The 17,390-nt window shown below is 42.5% G+C and overlaps 1 protein-coding gene across 11 annotated transcripts in view; it reads left to right on the top strand.

Moving 5' to 3' along the window:
• Positions 1–13,707, top strand: part of DGKI (diacylglycerol kinase iota) — a 199,970-nt gene extending 186,263 nt beyond the window's left edge. For 9 of the 11 annotated variants that reach the window (XM_086884902.1, XM_086884901.1, XM_086884906.1 and 6 more), the window contains 3 exons: positions 7,297–7,333; positions 9,181–9,280; positions 10,194–13,707. In XM_086884902.1, coding sequence (XP_086741028.1) covers positions 7,297–7,333; positions 9,181–9,280; positions 10,194–10,310 — 254 coding nt within the window. In that variant the 3' untranslated portion in view covers positions 10,311–13,707. Of the gene's footprint in view, positions 1–7,296; positions 7,334–8,998; positions 9,281–10,193 lie in introns of all 11 variants that reach the window. The other 2 variants (XR_015285660.1, XM_086884911.1) reach the window with 2 other exon arrangements.
• Positions 13,708–17,390: the final 3,683 nt, after the last annotated feature.

The raw sequence follows: 17,390 nt of genomic DNA, 5'->3' as shown, positions 1-17,390 counted from the left end.
CATCTGTGGTGTCCCTCAGTGAAATGTCCACCTGCAGCATGTGTGAGCAGGAGCCTGGGAATGGGGTAGCAGTGAGAGTGGCGGCTCCAGATAAAGAGTGAAGGAAGAATTAGAATGGCTTTTGAGGAGGATGGTGTTTTCACGTTTGCATCAGCTGGGGGGGTTGTGAAGAAGCAGTGAGAAGCTCTAGTTAGAACCTCTGGCACAGGAATCCTCTGAACTGTTTTTCACCTAGAGCATATGTTGTAGAAAGCACCTAATCTCTATTAAAACATTTACAAGGAGCCCATACAACCACAGCCATTATTTCAGCATTTAGTAACACACTGGTCAAGACTCTGCTTACTTTTTTCTAGATGAATTCACCTAGCATCCATTCCGACCTTTGAAGATTATGTCTCTTAGATTCAAGACCACCCAACAGCAAAAACTTATGATCTCTATTTTGTTCTTGTAGACTGTGATCATGCCAGTGCCCTTTTTTTCCTTTTCATTCTTCTTATCTTTATCAGTAGCAGAGATTGCAGGCTATGCAGCATTTTTTTTTGAGTCTGAGGCATCACATTTAGGAGCTTCTATCTGTCAAACCACTGTAACCTTGTTCCCTCACTGCTGGACAGTGGCACAGTAATATAGTCACTGCTCTGCACATAGAGCTGAAGTCACAGTTATCAGCCTCCTTCACTGTTGGAAAAGTTTTCTAGTTGTAACTCTTCTCCAACCCCACTGCAAAATATCAATGGCTATTTTGGCTTCTGAATATCAAAATCAGCTACAGTATTTCAGCAGCAGTGTTAGCATGAACACAGAGACTACCCCTGGCAATTAGAATAAGTGTTAGCTGATGCTCCAAGGTATTGCTCAAATTGTACAGAGAGAAGAAAAAAAAGCACAACTCATAAGAAAGGAAGAAGCAACAATGCATCTCTTCAAGCATGACCCCTAATTTAGGTATAGATGTCAGGTATTCTATAGGTCCCAGTTCCTGTACTGTCAGCAGCAATCTGTGACTTAGTTCATTTGCTCTGGTATGAGAGAGGCACTTTTGGTGGCAGATGGAAGGGAAGAGGGCATCCTTAATAGCAGCAGGCTTCTAGCAAGACTAACTCAAAGGACATCTTAGTCAAGGTAGTCACTGGAGCCCAGAAAGTGATTCAGGCAACAGTTACCTTGCATATTATTAATTTAGATAAACATGAGTGTCTAATGTCATTTGCCCTTGGATATCCAGGACATTTGCTAGGGCCTACAAGATAACATACAAGGCCAAGAGGAGGCCCAAACTGCACTGACAGCCAAAGCCCAAGCAAGCATCTCTGTCATTCCAAATGCATCCCAAGGTTTGCCTGTAGGTATATCAAATGACACAAAATATCTGTGTGTGGGCAACTGAACAGTGCCCCAAAAGCTGACTGAGAGGGGCTGAATTCTTCTTTTACTTCTCTATGTATAGATACCTACACATGGATAGGTCAGTGCAGTTGGCCTTATATCCAAATAATGTCTGGTTTTCTCACCAGCTCTAGCAAGCCTTACCTATTTAACTGCTATTTAACTGCTCTGGATTATCACATTAGTCACAGTGCACATATGTGCCACTGAATGCTGTAGACAGGCATTATTTTGCTTTATTTTCTTACTGCCCCTGGTCTCTTTTCACACTGCACATGACCTGTGCCAATTCACTGTCATAGATGCTTCTCTAGGATTTTTATTAGACACATATACTGTAACTTAGTCACAGTCTGACCCAGTTACTGTTCTTTTGGTGAAGGTTTAAAATGAGATAGTTTAAGCTGATAAGAATGTAAGCAGGGAATCCATGGGAATTTTTGAAGTAAATAGAGAAATGTGAGGGATTACGGACTGTTAGACAAAGACAAATCAGAAGGTTGAGCAAATGTCAGCTCAGTTTCTCTCTCCCTTTTTTATCCCCAAGGATGGCAGGAAGCTTTTGAAGCTTTCCAGACATATGTCCTCTGGGCTTCTCCAAATGATTGTTTGTTTAACATTCTTTGGGGATCAGGGAGTGCATGGGACAATGCACAATCTAATAGAGGCCTCCTGTCTTCTCCCCCCAAGCAATTAATGAAACTCATTTCTACTCTGGGCACTTCTCAGCCACAAATGAGCTCTCTTGCTGAATCATCATCATCATAATGTCCTTGTTTTTCTTTGCATTCTCTGGCATTTGGCATCTTCTCAGCATTAATTACTGTATACTACCTCATCAATGCTAGTAATATCTAAGGGTTTCCCTGTTTCTTCTTGTTTCTGCCAATATCCACCCATAAAAATTTCATAAAAATGAGTCTTACTTCTGTTCTGGCAATTACCTCTGCCCAGTCACACTTCCTCTGGAGTTTGCCTGCTTCCCATACATGGCTGAGTATAGTGAATGATAATAGGAGTTCCACTGTAAAATACCCTAAGCACACAGCAAAGAAAATCTATTATTAGCACAGGGAAAAACCTGAATATCTCTGAAAAACAGCAGCAACAAAAGAAGACAAAACCTACTCTCCACAATCTTTAACTATCTAATATGAAAAACAGTGGGGTGAATCCAATGCAATACAGGAGTTGTACCCATAGAACTAGAATAACACTGGTTTTCCTAGGAAGGAAAATGGTGTAGTGCTAAAGCTGTCCTTTGTGGAGATGGCTTTCTGCAAAACATGCAGGGCACATTTATATGAAAGGTTATTCTGTGATCATGATCAGAATGATTTCAGATGCTAAGGGGAGGAAAATAACCTATCCTAAATTAGAAATAGCAGAGATGAGTCACACAGGGGGATTGCTGTGCAGTCCTGCCAGATAATTTGCAGTGGCCCAGCACAAGCCTGGAATAGCATCTGAAGCACCAATGTAGTAGGTGTAGGACAACAGCTGCTTGCTGCTACAGGAAGAGTTGTTCTGGCTGCTGCTCCAGCAAAACAGTTTGTCTCTATCCCCTGTGCAGGAAGGGCAGATACACAGAGACACTTGTTCAAGATTGCCCACCTGAATCAGAAATCATTTGCTTTTAGTAGAAAGGTCAGCTTCAAAATCTTGTCTGTAGCTGAGGTAAGAAATGCTTAGCTAGAAACTGAGGGCCAAACTTAGTAGGTATCAGAACCACAGCTTTTTAATGCTGCTGTATCACATCCTAACACATGTACATTAGAGAAGATTTAACTGTCTACTTGCTTAACACAAGCAGAATTAAGGAAGGCTTAAGAACCTCTGTTAGAAAAAGGGCCTTCTAAATCATTTGCACTTGATATCGAACTTGGATTGGAGTCCTTATCTGGCAGCTGTGAAAAATTTATAATTTATAAACATTATACAAATTATTCCATTTGCCTTGTCCTTGTCTTCTCTAGACATTCAAAAAACAAGCAGAAATTTTCTAGTTCATCTATGGTATTTTGATTTTAAAAGAAGAAAGATGTTTACAGTTGCTTTGGGAGGTTGTGGTGGGAACTTCTGAAGTAACAGACAGTATATACAGGGCATCCCATCCTAAACCTTTCTGTCCAGATCAAAACTCAATGTCCTTGCTTCACTAGAAGGCATATCCTGATAAAAAAAAAAAAGAAAAAAAAGATGGTGCTTTCATTAATCTTAACACTGCAAAGTCCAGAGTTAAGAGCCATCAGTGAATCTGGATTTTCATGCTGACCAGATTCAGAAGTTCCTTAGAAGGCTTTGGGAAAGCAAATTCTGTGGTGACAGAGATGTGTGCCGGGGACAAAGTTTGAATAGTCATCAGAAAGCAACACTGAATGAGAGTGGGTTTGTATGGCACTTGTTAGTATGTCTATATTTGCGGAATGTTTTAGAGTAGGGGTCATTTGTGAGGGGCCTGAGCAGAAAACAGTTTAGTTTTCTAGAAGGCACAAGGTATAACATAGTCTATTTTAGTTCCAAGTTTATCAAATTTTAGGGCAACATGGCTGGTGGACATGTAGGAAGGGATGCTCCCATAACCTGACTAGCCTCTATATTACAGTGGAAATTCTAAGTTGAAAGACACTAGCAGAAAGAAACACTGTTAATTTTCACATCAGGTGCAAAAAGTGTGGAATTGGGGAAAGGCTAGAAATAGTTCTGAATTTCCAGTTTAGTGTTATTTTAAAAATACTCCTCCTTTGAAGGGAAGGATCTACATCCATTATCCCCCAGATAATAATCTCAATCAGGATATTAAACAAAGAGGGTTTTGACAGATAAACACCCAGAAATGCTGATAATGTCTAACATTACTTCTTAGAGTAAATACCCTTCTTCCCTGGTTCTTTGAAGGGCTGACAGGACATGGGACTGGCAGGGGTTAATATCTCTGGGTCTCCTGTGGGTAGCTGTATCCACATCCATTGGAGAGGGCTATGCTGTGGGCTCAGGGGCCTTTCAAGAATATGTGGTGCTGTATATTTTGGAAATGCCTCTGTAATATGGTCAAAGTATTTTTTTTTTTCCTTTTTAAATTTGTTGTAGTGAGCTCAGCGAAGGAGCAGCTGCTTTTGAGTGTCTTCTTGCTTTCCCTCCTCCCATACCCATACTCGGGCTGCTTTGCCTTCTGAGAAACTGGAGAGGGGCTTTGGTGGAGCAAAAGAGAGCAAAAGGAGAGAAGGAAAAAAGTTAATAATTCTGCACAGACAGTCTATGGGCGATGTTGAGGAAAGAGAGTGATCTCAGCTGGGCTTCCCCTCAGTGCGTCATGCTTTTCAGCTCTTTTCATGCAAACTTCTCCCCCCACCCCGTCCCCCGTCCCCATCCTGCCATTCTTCAGCCCCCCAGTCTCTTTTTCCCTTTCTCTCTCTTTTTTTTTCTCCCTCCACCTCTCCACACATTTCCATCTTTTGTTTTTATTTCCTCCCCTGCTGTTTTCCTTGATAGAAATCTCACTCATGCATTTCCCTTCCGGATTTCTATTGGGTTATTTTGTCCTCTTTCTCTCTGTGCCTTGGTCCCCTTTTCTTTCTCTGCCTCTTGTCCCAGAGTAAAACAGCCGCCTCCCCGCTGGGTCAGGATGACAGTGCCGTTAGCTTTCCCAGTGCCAGCCCTTCCCACATCTGTGCAGCTTTTGTCCCCGGGCAGAGGGGGATTTGGAATGGTCGGTTGGCAGCGCCAGGGAGACTGATATAAAAATGAGGTCCAAAAAAGAGGGGAAAGGGAATTAGGAGGAGGGCGTGAGATGGTTTAAGAGAAGCACAAGTGAAAATAAAGAAGTAAAGGGCACAGCTCAGGCTGTGAGTTGGGACGTTCCAGCTTCAGAGATAGGCCAGAGAGAATGAAATTAAAGAATCCTGGTACCACGTTGTGCAGCTAATTATTAACCCCAGTATCTGGCCCTTATGTATGACTGGGATGGAGTCAGGGCTCTCCCATGAAATGCTTAATTTGGGACAGTATCCAGGAGAGCACCCTTTGCACTTAGGCAGGGTGTACTTGTCATCTCCTCAGGTCTGTACTCACAGACTGCCCTCACAGTCCTGAGCACCAAGCTCCTCTGCCCTAGCCCTGCGATTTCTTTCTGCTTCACCCCAGCTTTCCTTTACCTTTGGTTTCTCTCCAGACCCACTCTGCCCCAGCTTTCTTCTCCCTCTCAGGTTATATTCTTCTAACTACTCTCTGTTTTACCATCTTTACTTACCTTTTAACAGCTTCTTACACTTGAGCAAGTACCTCTATGTCCGATAAAGCCAGACCCGTCACCCTCTTCCACCTCAACAATACAACCTTCCTTGCTCCAACCATGAGCAGAAATAAGAAGTGGCAGTGTCTTCTCTAACACACTGCAAGCCATTCCTGCTTATGTGGCATTGCAGGAAGCTATGGGAAATTACCTTTATGTATTGAGAGGACACGATTTTCTTCTAGGAAATATAAAGGAATCATTTTCTTCATATGTGTTTCTTGAATTATCTTTTTAGCTTCTCAGGCATTATCTTTTTTTCCACTCAACAAGAGGCTCTGCTTATCCCCCTTTATACTTTGTGATCCTGGGAGCTCAGGGGTAGAGACTGATTCTTCTTTTTGATGGGCAGGAGTGAACACAGAACTGCCAAATGTGATGAGGATGTGTGGTGGATGTGTAGAGTCAGCGTGTGTTTAATAATTGGCAGTGGCTACTGAGTTTGGAGAACTGTCATGACAAGTATGCAGTGGTACACAAAGCCCTGTGCACTGAGGACTAAGCACCACCCTTTCTCATGATGACAGGAGATGAGAAGCTCCAGGAGCCCCAGTGATACTCCATGTGTACATTGTAAAAGCAGTGAGGTAAAGACCGGCTGCTGTGATACGTTTTGACACACACTCAGACTGAAAGGAGTGTACAGAGGTTGTGTGTAGGCCTTTGTAAGCAAGTAGTGTGAAATTCCTCAGTTTCAGGTGAGATTTGCTGTAAGCTCTTGAGGACTTGAATTTCAAAGTCACAGAGTACTGGGGAGAAATATTCATGTGCAGGAAGGAAATGTCTTGTAAAGTCTCCCTATTCCCCTTGCTAACTGCCCTATACCATCTAACACTACACTCCAGAGGAGTGGAGAGAAGAATATGACAGACTGCAAAGGAAAAGTTGTTTTTTTCAAGTGACATCCAGATCCTAGCCTTTCCATATCACTGTAATTCAGCGAAGGAATTTGCTGCTATACATATCTGTCTGTAGTGAATATCAAGGACAAAAGGACATTAACATAAATGTATTATTTTTTTCCTCACTTAACAAAAATCTTTTCTGCTTTCTTAATCTTACTTTCCTGATCATTGCTAACCAGTAGAGTACAGGATTTGCATATCAATATAGGGACCGCTGGGAATATTCCACCCTGATCTACATTTTGTGTAACGCTATTAAATGGAGTAGCACAGGGATGTCATTCAGGATGGAATTTGGCTAATTTCAACTTCCTAATGACATTTTCCCTCTAACACCAACAATAGATTTTAACTTGCAATATATCAGGGTTTCCAGTATATCAGCATTTTCAATGTACTGTACTTATGTGAACCACTTAATTGAGCAAGGTGAAGAGTGAGAAAATAAACTCCATGAATATTCATTCCCAGTATAATTTAGAGGCTGCTACTCCTGTTGCTGACACTCCAGCAGTGACTGTGCATTCAGAATTTTTTTAGTGCAAGGGCTCACACAAGCAAATATTACACTGTAGTTTGATATATTTTTGCGAGTTGAGCTTTCACTTGGCTTCTTTTATATATTTTTACAGTGAATCTTCTCCTGGTAGACATATTTTTTTGTCATGCAGACAAATGCTATATGACATACCTGACTATCTTTTGCAGGTCCAGCTGAATTACTGGACATGACAGACAGTGAAACGTAAGTACAACCTACTCTGTCCTTCACGTTATGTGCGTTAAAGTAGCAGATTCCTCTTGCTTTTCAAATGCAAACTGTTAAATAGGAAAAAGCTTGTAAAATAGCACAGCTCTTCAAAAACAAACAAACAGAATGCCCCCTAAACACCACCCATCAACCACCTCATATGTGGTTTTCTTGCTTAAAACAAACCTTTCTAAACAACTTGGACTCGCAGAGGACTTTCTCCCTATTGCTTCCCATGCTTCCTTAATGTTTCTAGAGGAATAGAAGCTCTGTCTTGTGTTTTCATGTTTCTGGTCTCAAGCTACTAAGGGACCAACCTGAAGAGTAAATTCCAAAAATCAGGAAATTACTTTTCTTGCTCTACGTCTTTTTTTCCAGTCCCTTCTTGATTCTTCCAGGGTGCTCTGCCATAGCTCTCCCAAGTGGCCAGGATTTGTGCAGTTGAAGGTTTCCATCAAGTAGTTAAAACATCAATCAGCTCTGTTCTTATATAAAAAACCCCAACCCAACCCAACCAAATTACTTTCCTTTCCAATTCCCATTTTTTTTGCAACTTGTATAACCAAAGTTTTACAAAGGTACATAAGGGAAGCATAATAATCCTGGAAAATATGTGTAATACATGCAAAACAAAAGGAGTCTTTCTCCCAGGGATCAAGCCTACCATTTCTCATCCCACAGTGTTCTCCTCTGCGAACAGAGAACACCTTTTGCACAAGGTGCAAGTCCAGAAGTGACGGGGACTGGATGGACTGCCAGGTTTTTTTCATCCAGAGAGCAGCACAGCCACATAAAATGTCAGCATAGCTGTGAGGGTTTCCCTTTACAAGGATTCCTCTTCCTCTATCTCTTGGAAAGGGAAGGTTCAAGCTGTAACTGGCAGTATGAATTTGTCTTTTGGTCCTCAAGGGGAAATAGGGCATATTTATTACAAGGTTGCCTCTTAATATGTCAACTTCCCCTGTCATGGATGGGGGCTGAGATTCCTTTATGCACTCTGTGTAGATAGGTGCAAGATTTGAGCTGCTACAAGTATTTCTTGTCATTTGTTATTTCACAGGTTATGTAATGGCTTGTTGGGTGCTGGTACTAAGGACTCCTTTTCAACCCACTCAAAGCATACTTTTCCTCTTCTTCCTAGGCAAATCTAGATAGATTTCTTTGCTTTCAGTAAAGAGTTAGTCAGTTTCAGTCAGTTTCAGAATCCTGTCAGACTTAGCTCCAGTCCGAGTGAGAAGTTTTGCAACAAATGTGTTTCCACTACACAGTCTTCTCTTTCTGAAAAGCATGTATTCAATCTTCCCGAGTAGCTGAGCAGTCCAGTGGTGGAAAACACATGAGAGTTCTTGCTCTCATACATCCAAGGGAGCAGGGTATCAGAACCAGGGCAGCAAGTGCACCAGTCATAGCTTTGATGGGTAGGATTTTTTCTAGGATGACTCCAAGAATGAGCTTGAAGAAAGAAATTGCAGGAAGAAACAAATCCTGTTGCTGTTTCACCTGCTGTGAAATAGGAAGGTGGCTAGCTTGCCTTTACAGCAGTTAACAGAGCTGGTGGTTGGATGGGAATGTGACATTCAGTCCTCTGAATACATAAAATCTGTGCATATTTCTTTCCCATCCCTCAGAAGTTCTTCGTCTGCTATTTGTGCGTTGCAGGCTTTCCTACTGAGTCAAAGGATGTAGATGCTAAGGGAGAGAGTGCACAAGTCTACCCCTGCCAGCAAGAGGGAACCTCGCAGAAATGCAGCATCCTTCTGTGTCTATCCTCTGCACCTCATGCTTCGTAAATGTACATTGGTGTGATGTGTCTCACTGCTGGTTTCTGTACTTTGGTCTAGGGGTGAGACAGCATTACATAAGGCAGCCTGCCAGCGCCACCGCGCCGTCTGCCAGCTCCTGGTGGATGCGGGAGCCTCTCTGAGAAAGACAGACTCCAAGGTAATGCAGCTCCATCAACCACTTACGATCTCCTGCAGCCGAGCAAGACAGACCAGCATCCATCCCTGCTGTTTGCATGACTGAGGCTTCCTCCTGTGTGCCAAGGGCAGCTCCTCTTAAGCAAGCTATTTTTGTAGAGAAAACTGTATTGATTAAACAAGTTCAAGAGACTTCAGTCCCAAACATGGGTTATTGTAGCCATAGTGAGAGCCCGGCTTCTAACTATTTGGTTAGTTTAGTCATTTGCTGGGTGCAAATGAGACATATCCATGGCACACTGTATCCTCCTCCTGTGTGGTCAAAAGAGAGGCCTGTGGGCAAGGACCACCTGCAGAAGCCTTGGTTTCTGATTGCACAGCATCTGTGAGGCTGGATTATTGTGGCTGACTTGTTTTGTGAGGATGACTAACTATTTTCTTTTGCCCTGGCTTGGCCCTATGCCCACTGATGTGACACTAACCCCAGCACTCTCTTGATGTAAGCTTGACAGAAAGAAATTTGGGAAAAATTAAATCCAAGGAATATTCTACCATTACAACAATCTGATTGCTTAGAAACATGGTCCAGAAGCTGCCTCTCTGGAGTTTCTGAGCACAAGCACCCTGTAGGCAGCAGCTGAGAGTGAGTTGGTTCTCTGGACTCCAGAGTCAGAAGCACCTTTGCTGCAGCCAGGCAATCAAAATCAATTCCTACCTGCTTGGGCTTTATGGGGTAGCCTATAATGGGAAGAGAGATCATCCATGATTCTATGATCTCTTGTTCAGATGCCAGAATTTTATGTTGCAAAAAGCTTTCTGAAACAGATGAAATCCAGACAAGTGGCTTCTGACTTGTTAATTGTCTTCTGCCTAGAAATCATCTGTTGTTCTAGACGTGTTAGCACAAAACTTTCTCTTCATGTTTCTTGCTACAGGGTAAGACCCCTCGTGACAGGGCTCAGCAAGCTGGTGATCCGGATCTGGCCTCCTACCTGGAGAGTCGACAAAACTATCAAATGGTTTCCCATGAGGATCTAGAGACTGCAGTCTGATGTCTGAAAATGTCCAAGAGGATCCCTGGAAATCTCGAGACTGCACCTGAGGCACTCGGGCATTGTGTGAGGAAGAAACTGATGGAATCCATGTGTCTCTCACTCTCGAGGAAAATACCTGAGGACATGCCACCAGTTTCTAAGGGCTACTGAGTCTTGCTGAACGGTTATGTTCCATAAGTTAGCCCATGATGGAAGAGGTGGGACACTCAAAGGTCTGTGGAATCCATAGGCCACAAAAATTTACCTTTATTGCTTCCAGCAAGTAGCATGAACTTCTCCCATGTTCATCTGTACAATTTATTAAAGAAAGGGAAAAAAAAAGGAAAGAGTAAAGAGAGTGTGGGGGAACAAAATCCAAACTAACTGGTACATTAAGCCACCCAACCAAGCTCTCCTCCATCCTTAGAGTTTCCTGCATTGCTTTTATTCTCCTGTTCCCCTCACTTCTCATCAGTTAAATATTACCTGTTATCTCTGTGTTGTCTTCACAAATGGTCAGGCAGTAGCAAAATATTTGAGGAGCTCTGGATGCCCTTTAGAAATATCCAGTGTTTTTACCAGCTACATTCCCTCCCTTGCCACCCTCTTGGAAGCTGTGTTGTCAGTACTCAGCCACCATGGAGTTTCCTTGCTTTCAGAGAGGACTTATTCCTTGTTTCCCAGGGCGTGGGGCAAGGTTAGATTTACAGCAGTGACAAAACCCAACCTTATCGTTGGGCATACGGTTATGGTATCCTCATGAGACAGGAATTTGTATGGAAAGGAGTTATTTGGGATTTACCATGCTGAATGGCAGAGCAGAAAGTCACCAGGAAGGTTTCTCATATCACTTTTGTGCGTGCAATGGCTGACCCAGTTCTTCTCAGGTTTCAGGCCTGCCAAGAAGTTGATAGCTGTTCTTTCCTCCTGAAAAGATGGGCTTTACACTGGGGGGAGATTTGTGCAAAACAGAGGGAATTCTGATGGACTGACTGACAGGCCTAGTCCCTTTTGCAGCACAGACAGAGGGAGGAAGGAGGCCTGGAACATCAGCAGCCAGCTGGGCTCGCTGCTGCCAGCAAACAAATGGGCACTGGTCTGGTCACATTGGGAATGGGGAAACATTCCTTGAATGAACCTGAAAACAATCTGATTTTTCAAGGAAACAAAGTTTTGGGAAGTCTGTCCCTGGAGAAGGCCAGGCAGCAGCTCTTTGCCTTGTTACCCACCACAGGTTTGAAATGTAAAGCTCAGCTGCTGTGAAGGCCAGCTGTATCTTCTGTACTCGTCTACTCTCTGTCTTATAACCATAAAAGAAGAGAACGCAAACAAATACACAGGCATAAAAAAAATGTTTCACCTTTGGGTTTCCAATTGCTACAGATATCTCAGCTGACAAAACAGCAGAACTTCTACTTTGTCAGCCCAGTGCCCATGAAGATGCTCATGGCTGACTTTTGGCATAACTCTTGCAATACGTTTTTGAATTTTGCTTTGTCGTTTGATTCAAAAGATCCACCAGTGTTTGTTCTTGCACCCCTTGCTAGGGGTTGCTCTCTGATAGATGGTGATCATCGGGGTTGCATACAGTTGGAAACCATGGAAATAACTCAGGTCATTATCCAGATAAGTTTTTTTTCTTTGGTAGATGTGCAGAAAATCAAATGAATGCAATTTTTTTTTTTTTTTTAACCACGAGTGATTGTTGTGGTGGGGAGAGGGGAGCTGAACAATATATTTTAATTTCTTTTTCTTCTTTTCAAAAGTTTATTTGATATGGGCAAAATATTTCTTTAGTATTTCTTCCTCTGGAAGGAAACTATATATATTTGTAATCTATAGATAAATGGCGACATGAAATGTATTTTGTCTTATTTTCTGTCTTTACCTTTCTCATTTAAAAAATAAAATATGAAAGCCAAATTACTTCCCTTGATAATTATCCAGGGACTTGTGGAGAACATTTGTGTATATATTAGAACAGAATTTGGCAACCATTAAAATAAAAAATCAGAATATAGTTTTGGTGTATGTGATATTTCCACAAGGAAAGATCCCCACACTGTGGTTTCATGGTAGGCCTTGCTTCATTTTCCAGCTGTGAGAAAATACACTACTGTAATATTGCTATATATTTGATGAAAATAAGAATTATGTTACCATCACTTTAATCTTTTGGTTTGCTTTACTGATCTGAGAAATGGAGGAAGTTTCAATGACACAGGAGCTTGCCTCTGTCTTGTGCTGAGGCCAGGCTGAGTATGGTCACTGAGCTTGTGACAGCTCCCTGATCCTTTGGTCCCATGAAGCAGGGGGAGCAGTAAAGGCTTGCTTTAATCACAGGTAGCCTCCAGAGGCCAGACGTGGGTTATGATAAGGGAGCTGCTTCTGGTCCCTCTGTCCCCAGCTGTGCCTGCAGCTGTGGCTGGCTCTGGAGCAGCTTGTCAGGATGGGCAGATTTCCCGAGCAATTTTGTGCCATTTGGACTGCTCAGAGGAACTTGGAGCGCACGAGAGAGCGTGGCTTGCCTTTTTCACCGAAGGCTGGAGTATGATGGTATGATCAGTGAGCCTGTTGTGTCTCTGGAAAGCTGCCTGTGCTGTGTGCTCAGTAGGAGACAGCCACTGTATGATAAAAATAGCCCCCAGCACTGGATGTAGGACAGGAACTGGCTGGATGTAGTGCCTTTAACGTTCAAGGTGTCCCAAAGCACTGCACACGTGATGCACTAGATACTGGTGATGTTTTGTATCTGTCGGTAACAGAGCACATCTCTTGTTTCCTACAATGGCTCATGCGTGGCAGGAACATCAGAAGCTGGTTCCCAGAGGGCAGTTTGGGACCAGGATGCTGCAGGACTATTCCTTACCCTTTTCAAGTGTGATGGGATGGAGAGAGCAGGCAGACTCTGCAGCAGTTAAAGGTGACACATATCTATTGAATCTCTGCAGCACTTGGTGTCTAGATTAGTACAGTACAACTGTGTCTGCACTGGGCAGGGCCCAAATTCCAGTGTTCAGCTGGGAGTCCACTTAAATTACATGTAAAGCATTTTGATTTACTAAAAGCATCTGTTCAGTGGCTGTGTCTGTTAATGTGTGTATATTACTATATATATGTATATTTATACGTATCAGTATGCATGTATATAGGTGTACACGTACACATGCAAACACACTTGAAAACTGTGCCATTTGAATGACAAAGTCCCTAGGGATGCTCAGCTACTGAGATTGCTGGACTGACAAAATGTCATTTTCCATTTTAATTTCTTATTAAAGGGAACCTTTTTCAGTAGAACTGAGGAGCTTCTGAATTGTTCCATTGTACTGGTTTTACGATCTCATTTTGGAGTTAAATGGAGGGAAAAAAGTATTTATAATGTTGATAAAATAAACTTAATTTTGTAATTTAATAGCATCAGTTACTCTTATTATTTCATGTTTCAATGCTAGAGGTATCTTTTATGTGTTATTCAAGGCATGATGGTGTCATACATTTTTCACTTATTATAGCATAGAATGGCAATGGACAGGGACACCTGCACTAGACCAGGCTGCTCAGAGCTCCATCTAAGCTGACCTGAACACTTCCAGGGATGGTCACCCCCAACTTCTCTGGGCATCCCTCAATACCATGAGATGTGAAGCTGAGTTTTTCCTTATGTAAAAAAGGGATTCAGGGCAAATTTTGCCTGTTACAAAACAGACTCCAGTGGCTCTTTCATCATTTCATGTGGTGGCTTGCTTACCTGTGTTTTAGCACTTTAGGATGTCTGTCGGTGTTTTTACTGTCACTCTTCCTTTTCCCCAGCAGCAGTAGAATTGCTCAGTCTCAACTCCTGGTGCTGTAGCCTGGATTCAGTCTACATGAGATGTCCCCTGCTACATGAGGACTGTCATACAGAAGAACCACAGACAAAGAAAATAGCACAAAATCGATGTTTTGTTGCCACTGATCTTCCCAGGTGTATTTGCTGAGCTGGTACTGTTGTGTAAGAATAGATGGGGCACATAGCTTTTCTGGTGATGTGGCTGTGGGAGGTTTGTTTCAGTAATATTTGATGGCCTCTTTGTTTCGTCTTTGTCTTTGCTGTGACAGTGAAATGCATGTTAGTGAAAGTTTCTAACACAAATTCATCTAGAAGGTAGCTATTTTCCTTTCAGCCATCCCAGATACCTTCTGTGGGACATACTTATGTGTTGACCCTTCCAGGATGACAAAAGCATGCTGACATGACCTGTCTCTGGGTATGAAATGGACAAGATACATTGATAGCTTCAATTTTTCTGGGAGCATAATGGTCTCAAGAAACGTATGGTCATGCTGGAAATTTGAATGCCTTGAAAAAACCCCAAGGAAATTCTGTCCTTGCACTCTATGTACTACAAGAAAAAAACAGTTCTTGTGTTGATCCATTTGAGGTGTGTCATTTTCCTTCTCCCACTTTTTGCTTCTTTTGCACCAAACAAGCATCTCTATAGAGAAGTATTTTATAAGACTTGTTTTTAAGCTTGCTAAAAGTAACATATTGACCTCCATTTTACCTATTCATTTCCATTCATAAGATATTCTTTCCTCTCTTTATTTTCCTCAGTGAATCTGAGCCAAAGTGACACTGTGTTATTAGCTTCCTAATTAGTCTAAAGCACCAAATGTATCTTTGGACATTTCAGCAGCCCTGGAAACAGCTTATATTCCTGTGCCTTTCTGGATGCACAGGACACAGTATTTGAGTGCTCACTGTGGTACTCATCTTCTCACTTTGCTTTCTTAACAACTACTTTTCTTTGCAATGGATTGCTACAGCCTTAAATTCCATGATCTGCCTGCCAAAATCTGTTGATTGCAACAGCAACTCAGTAATGTGCTGCAAGTGACTCCAAGTGACCGTAGCAAGTGACCATGGTTTGTTCCAGGTTCTGCCATGGCACTGGGATTCCCTGGAGTGCCTGTCTGAGCTCCCCTGCAGGTTCCAGAGCTCAGGAGCTTCCCCTCCCCGGTGTGTTCCCAGCACTGCTGCCCGTGGTGCTGCCCACAGAGAGTGAGTGGTGTTCTCTCATCGCCTGTACGTGTGCACTGGAGCAACACCCCCCACCTTGGCCAAGGAATTTCCTGGCCCACGTGTGGTGCCATTTGTGCAAAAGGGGAAAATTCCCTCCCTCGGGCCTTGATCACACCAGTAAATTCATTATATTTGACTTCAGTGATTAGGCAGGCTTAGAGCTGAATAACCTTACTGTATTCAGCCATCAGAGTGCATCTTGTCTCCTGCCTTATTTATAAGGTGCCACATTCCAGTCTCAGCTGCAGTTTCTTGTTTCCCTGACTGATTTAAAAAAAAAAAACAACAAAACACAACAAAAAAAACCAAACCAAAAGACAAAAACCCAATCCCTCCTATGCAGTACACATGTATCTAGTTAGCATGAGGGTGGGACAGACAGATCATTATAAAATCCCCTCATTCTGATGTAGCACATCATGACTTCTAAAGTCTGAGCAAGGGGATGCCTTGCAACAAAAACATTTGTTTCAATATTAACACATCTATATTTCGGGAAATAATTAGATGCTAAACCCTGTTAAAACAGTGAGCTTACGCTTTTCAGTCTCCTATGTGTCAGAGATTTGTGGAATCTAAGGAGGCAGTGATTCTCTTGACAGGCACATAAAGGTAGGTGAATGTCCAAAAAAAGAAAAAAACCCCACTTTCTTCAAAAATTTCTTTCTATTTTGCTGACCTCATCCACTAGAACCAGAACCCTGATTTGGGAATGCTATTTCAGAGTTCACCAACATTTTAACAGCCTCAGAATTCATATGCAAAGTGTATAGAAGCTGTAGCATTTTGAAATGCAAGAAACAAAGCACTATTTCTTTGAGCAATAACATACTGCATATGTAATTGCTTCATCTCTTGCCAACCTCCTTTTGCTGGTGAAGTGCCACACCTGGCTCTTCAATTAGTCCCTGTCTGGGAGGCTGCTTGATGTGTAACCCAGCACTCAGTGAAGTGTGCACTGTGGCAATCCAATGTCAAAGTGCTGCTGCAATTAGCTAACTACTAGTGCATGAACCACATGCAATTCATTTCCTAGTGTTGCACTTCATTCTAATGAGAAAAATGGCCTTCTGATTCCAGCTACCTTAGTGATCTTCAATTTCCACTCTTTTCCTCAACCTGTGGCCAAGAAGAGGTAGAAGGTAATCTCTGTTCCTACAGAATCCAAATGCTGTCTAGGAACTGTACAAATCAGTTAGGTTTGTCAGTATGAAGAAGAAGCTCAAGAAGCTCTTGAGTCTGATTTAGCAGACATGAGTGATTTCTACTTGGCTAATTAGGCTTTAATAAGCGGTCCCACTTTTCTAGGGCTGCTTTTCCTGTGTGACATTCACATAAAAAAATGAAAGATGCCAAAATTAGAAACTTAAAGTTGAGCTGGCCCCTGGGAATGGGGAATTCTACAGAATGGCTTCCACATGTATTGCTCTTTTCTAGAGAGGGAGTTGCAATGCTACTTCTTGCTACTTACTTACTTACTGTAATGAGTAATGATATATCGTAATTGGATATCTCTAATTGTAATAGTGAGGTGGGTGCTCACTGTGTCCAATATTTATGTCACCCAGATGCAAAGGTATTTCTGTCCCTACAGAGATCACCACACAGTCTGGAGGGGGACACCCTTCTGTTTTCAAAGCTTTGTGAGGAAAGACATGTGCCCTAAGGTGTGCAAGGACATCCCTCCCCGCTCCTTAGCCATGCTGGAGGTTTTGCTTCCAAATGAATGCAGGCAATGCCACATCAAAATAAACGTTTGCTGTAGGTCACAAAGTGATAGCTGTCTTTCTTCTCCTATCCCCAGCTTCAGCCCTTTTCCAGGACCATTTTTTCCCTTCATCAGAATGGGAAGTCTGTTGATGACTGGGAAGTCTGTGGATGTGTCTATTTTAATAGAAGATGGATGCAGTTGTGGCTGCTGTCTGTGATCTTGCTGCTGTTGTAATACTCACCTTATTTGCATGGCATAGGGGAGGAGTACATTCATGTCAAAGCTAAGGAAAAAAGTGATCTTGCTGGCAGCTAATGATGGG

Source organism: Cyanistes caeruleus, chromosome 4, assembly GCF_971803275.1.
Source record: "Cyanistes caeruleus chromosome 4, bCyaCae1.hap1.1, whole genome shotgun sequence".
NCBI classification, from domain to species: Eukaryota; Metazoa; Chordata; class Aves; order Passeriformes; family Paridae; genus Cyanistes; species Cyanistes caeruleus.
Note: the sequence above shows the minus strand (reverse complement) of the source record. Positions and strands in the feature narration are given on the sequence as shown.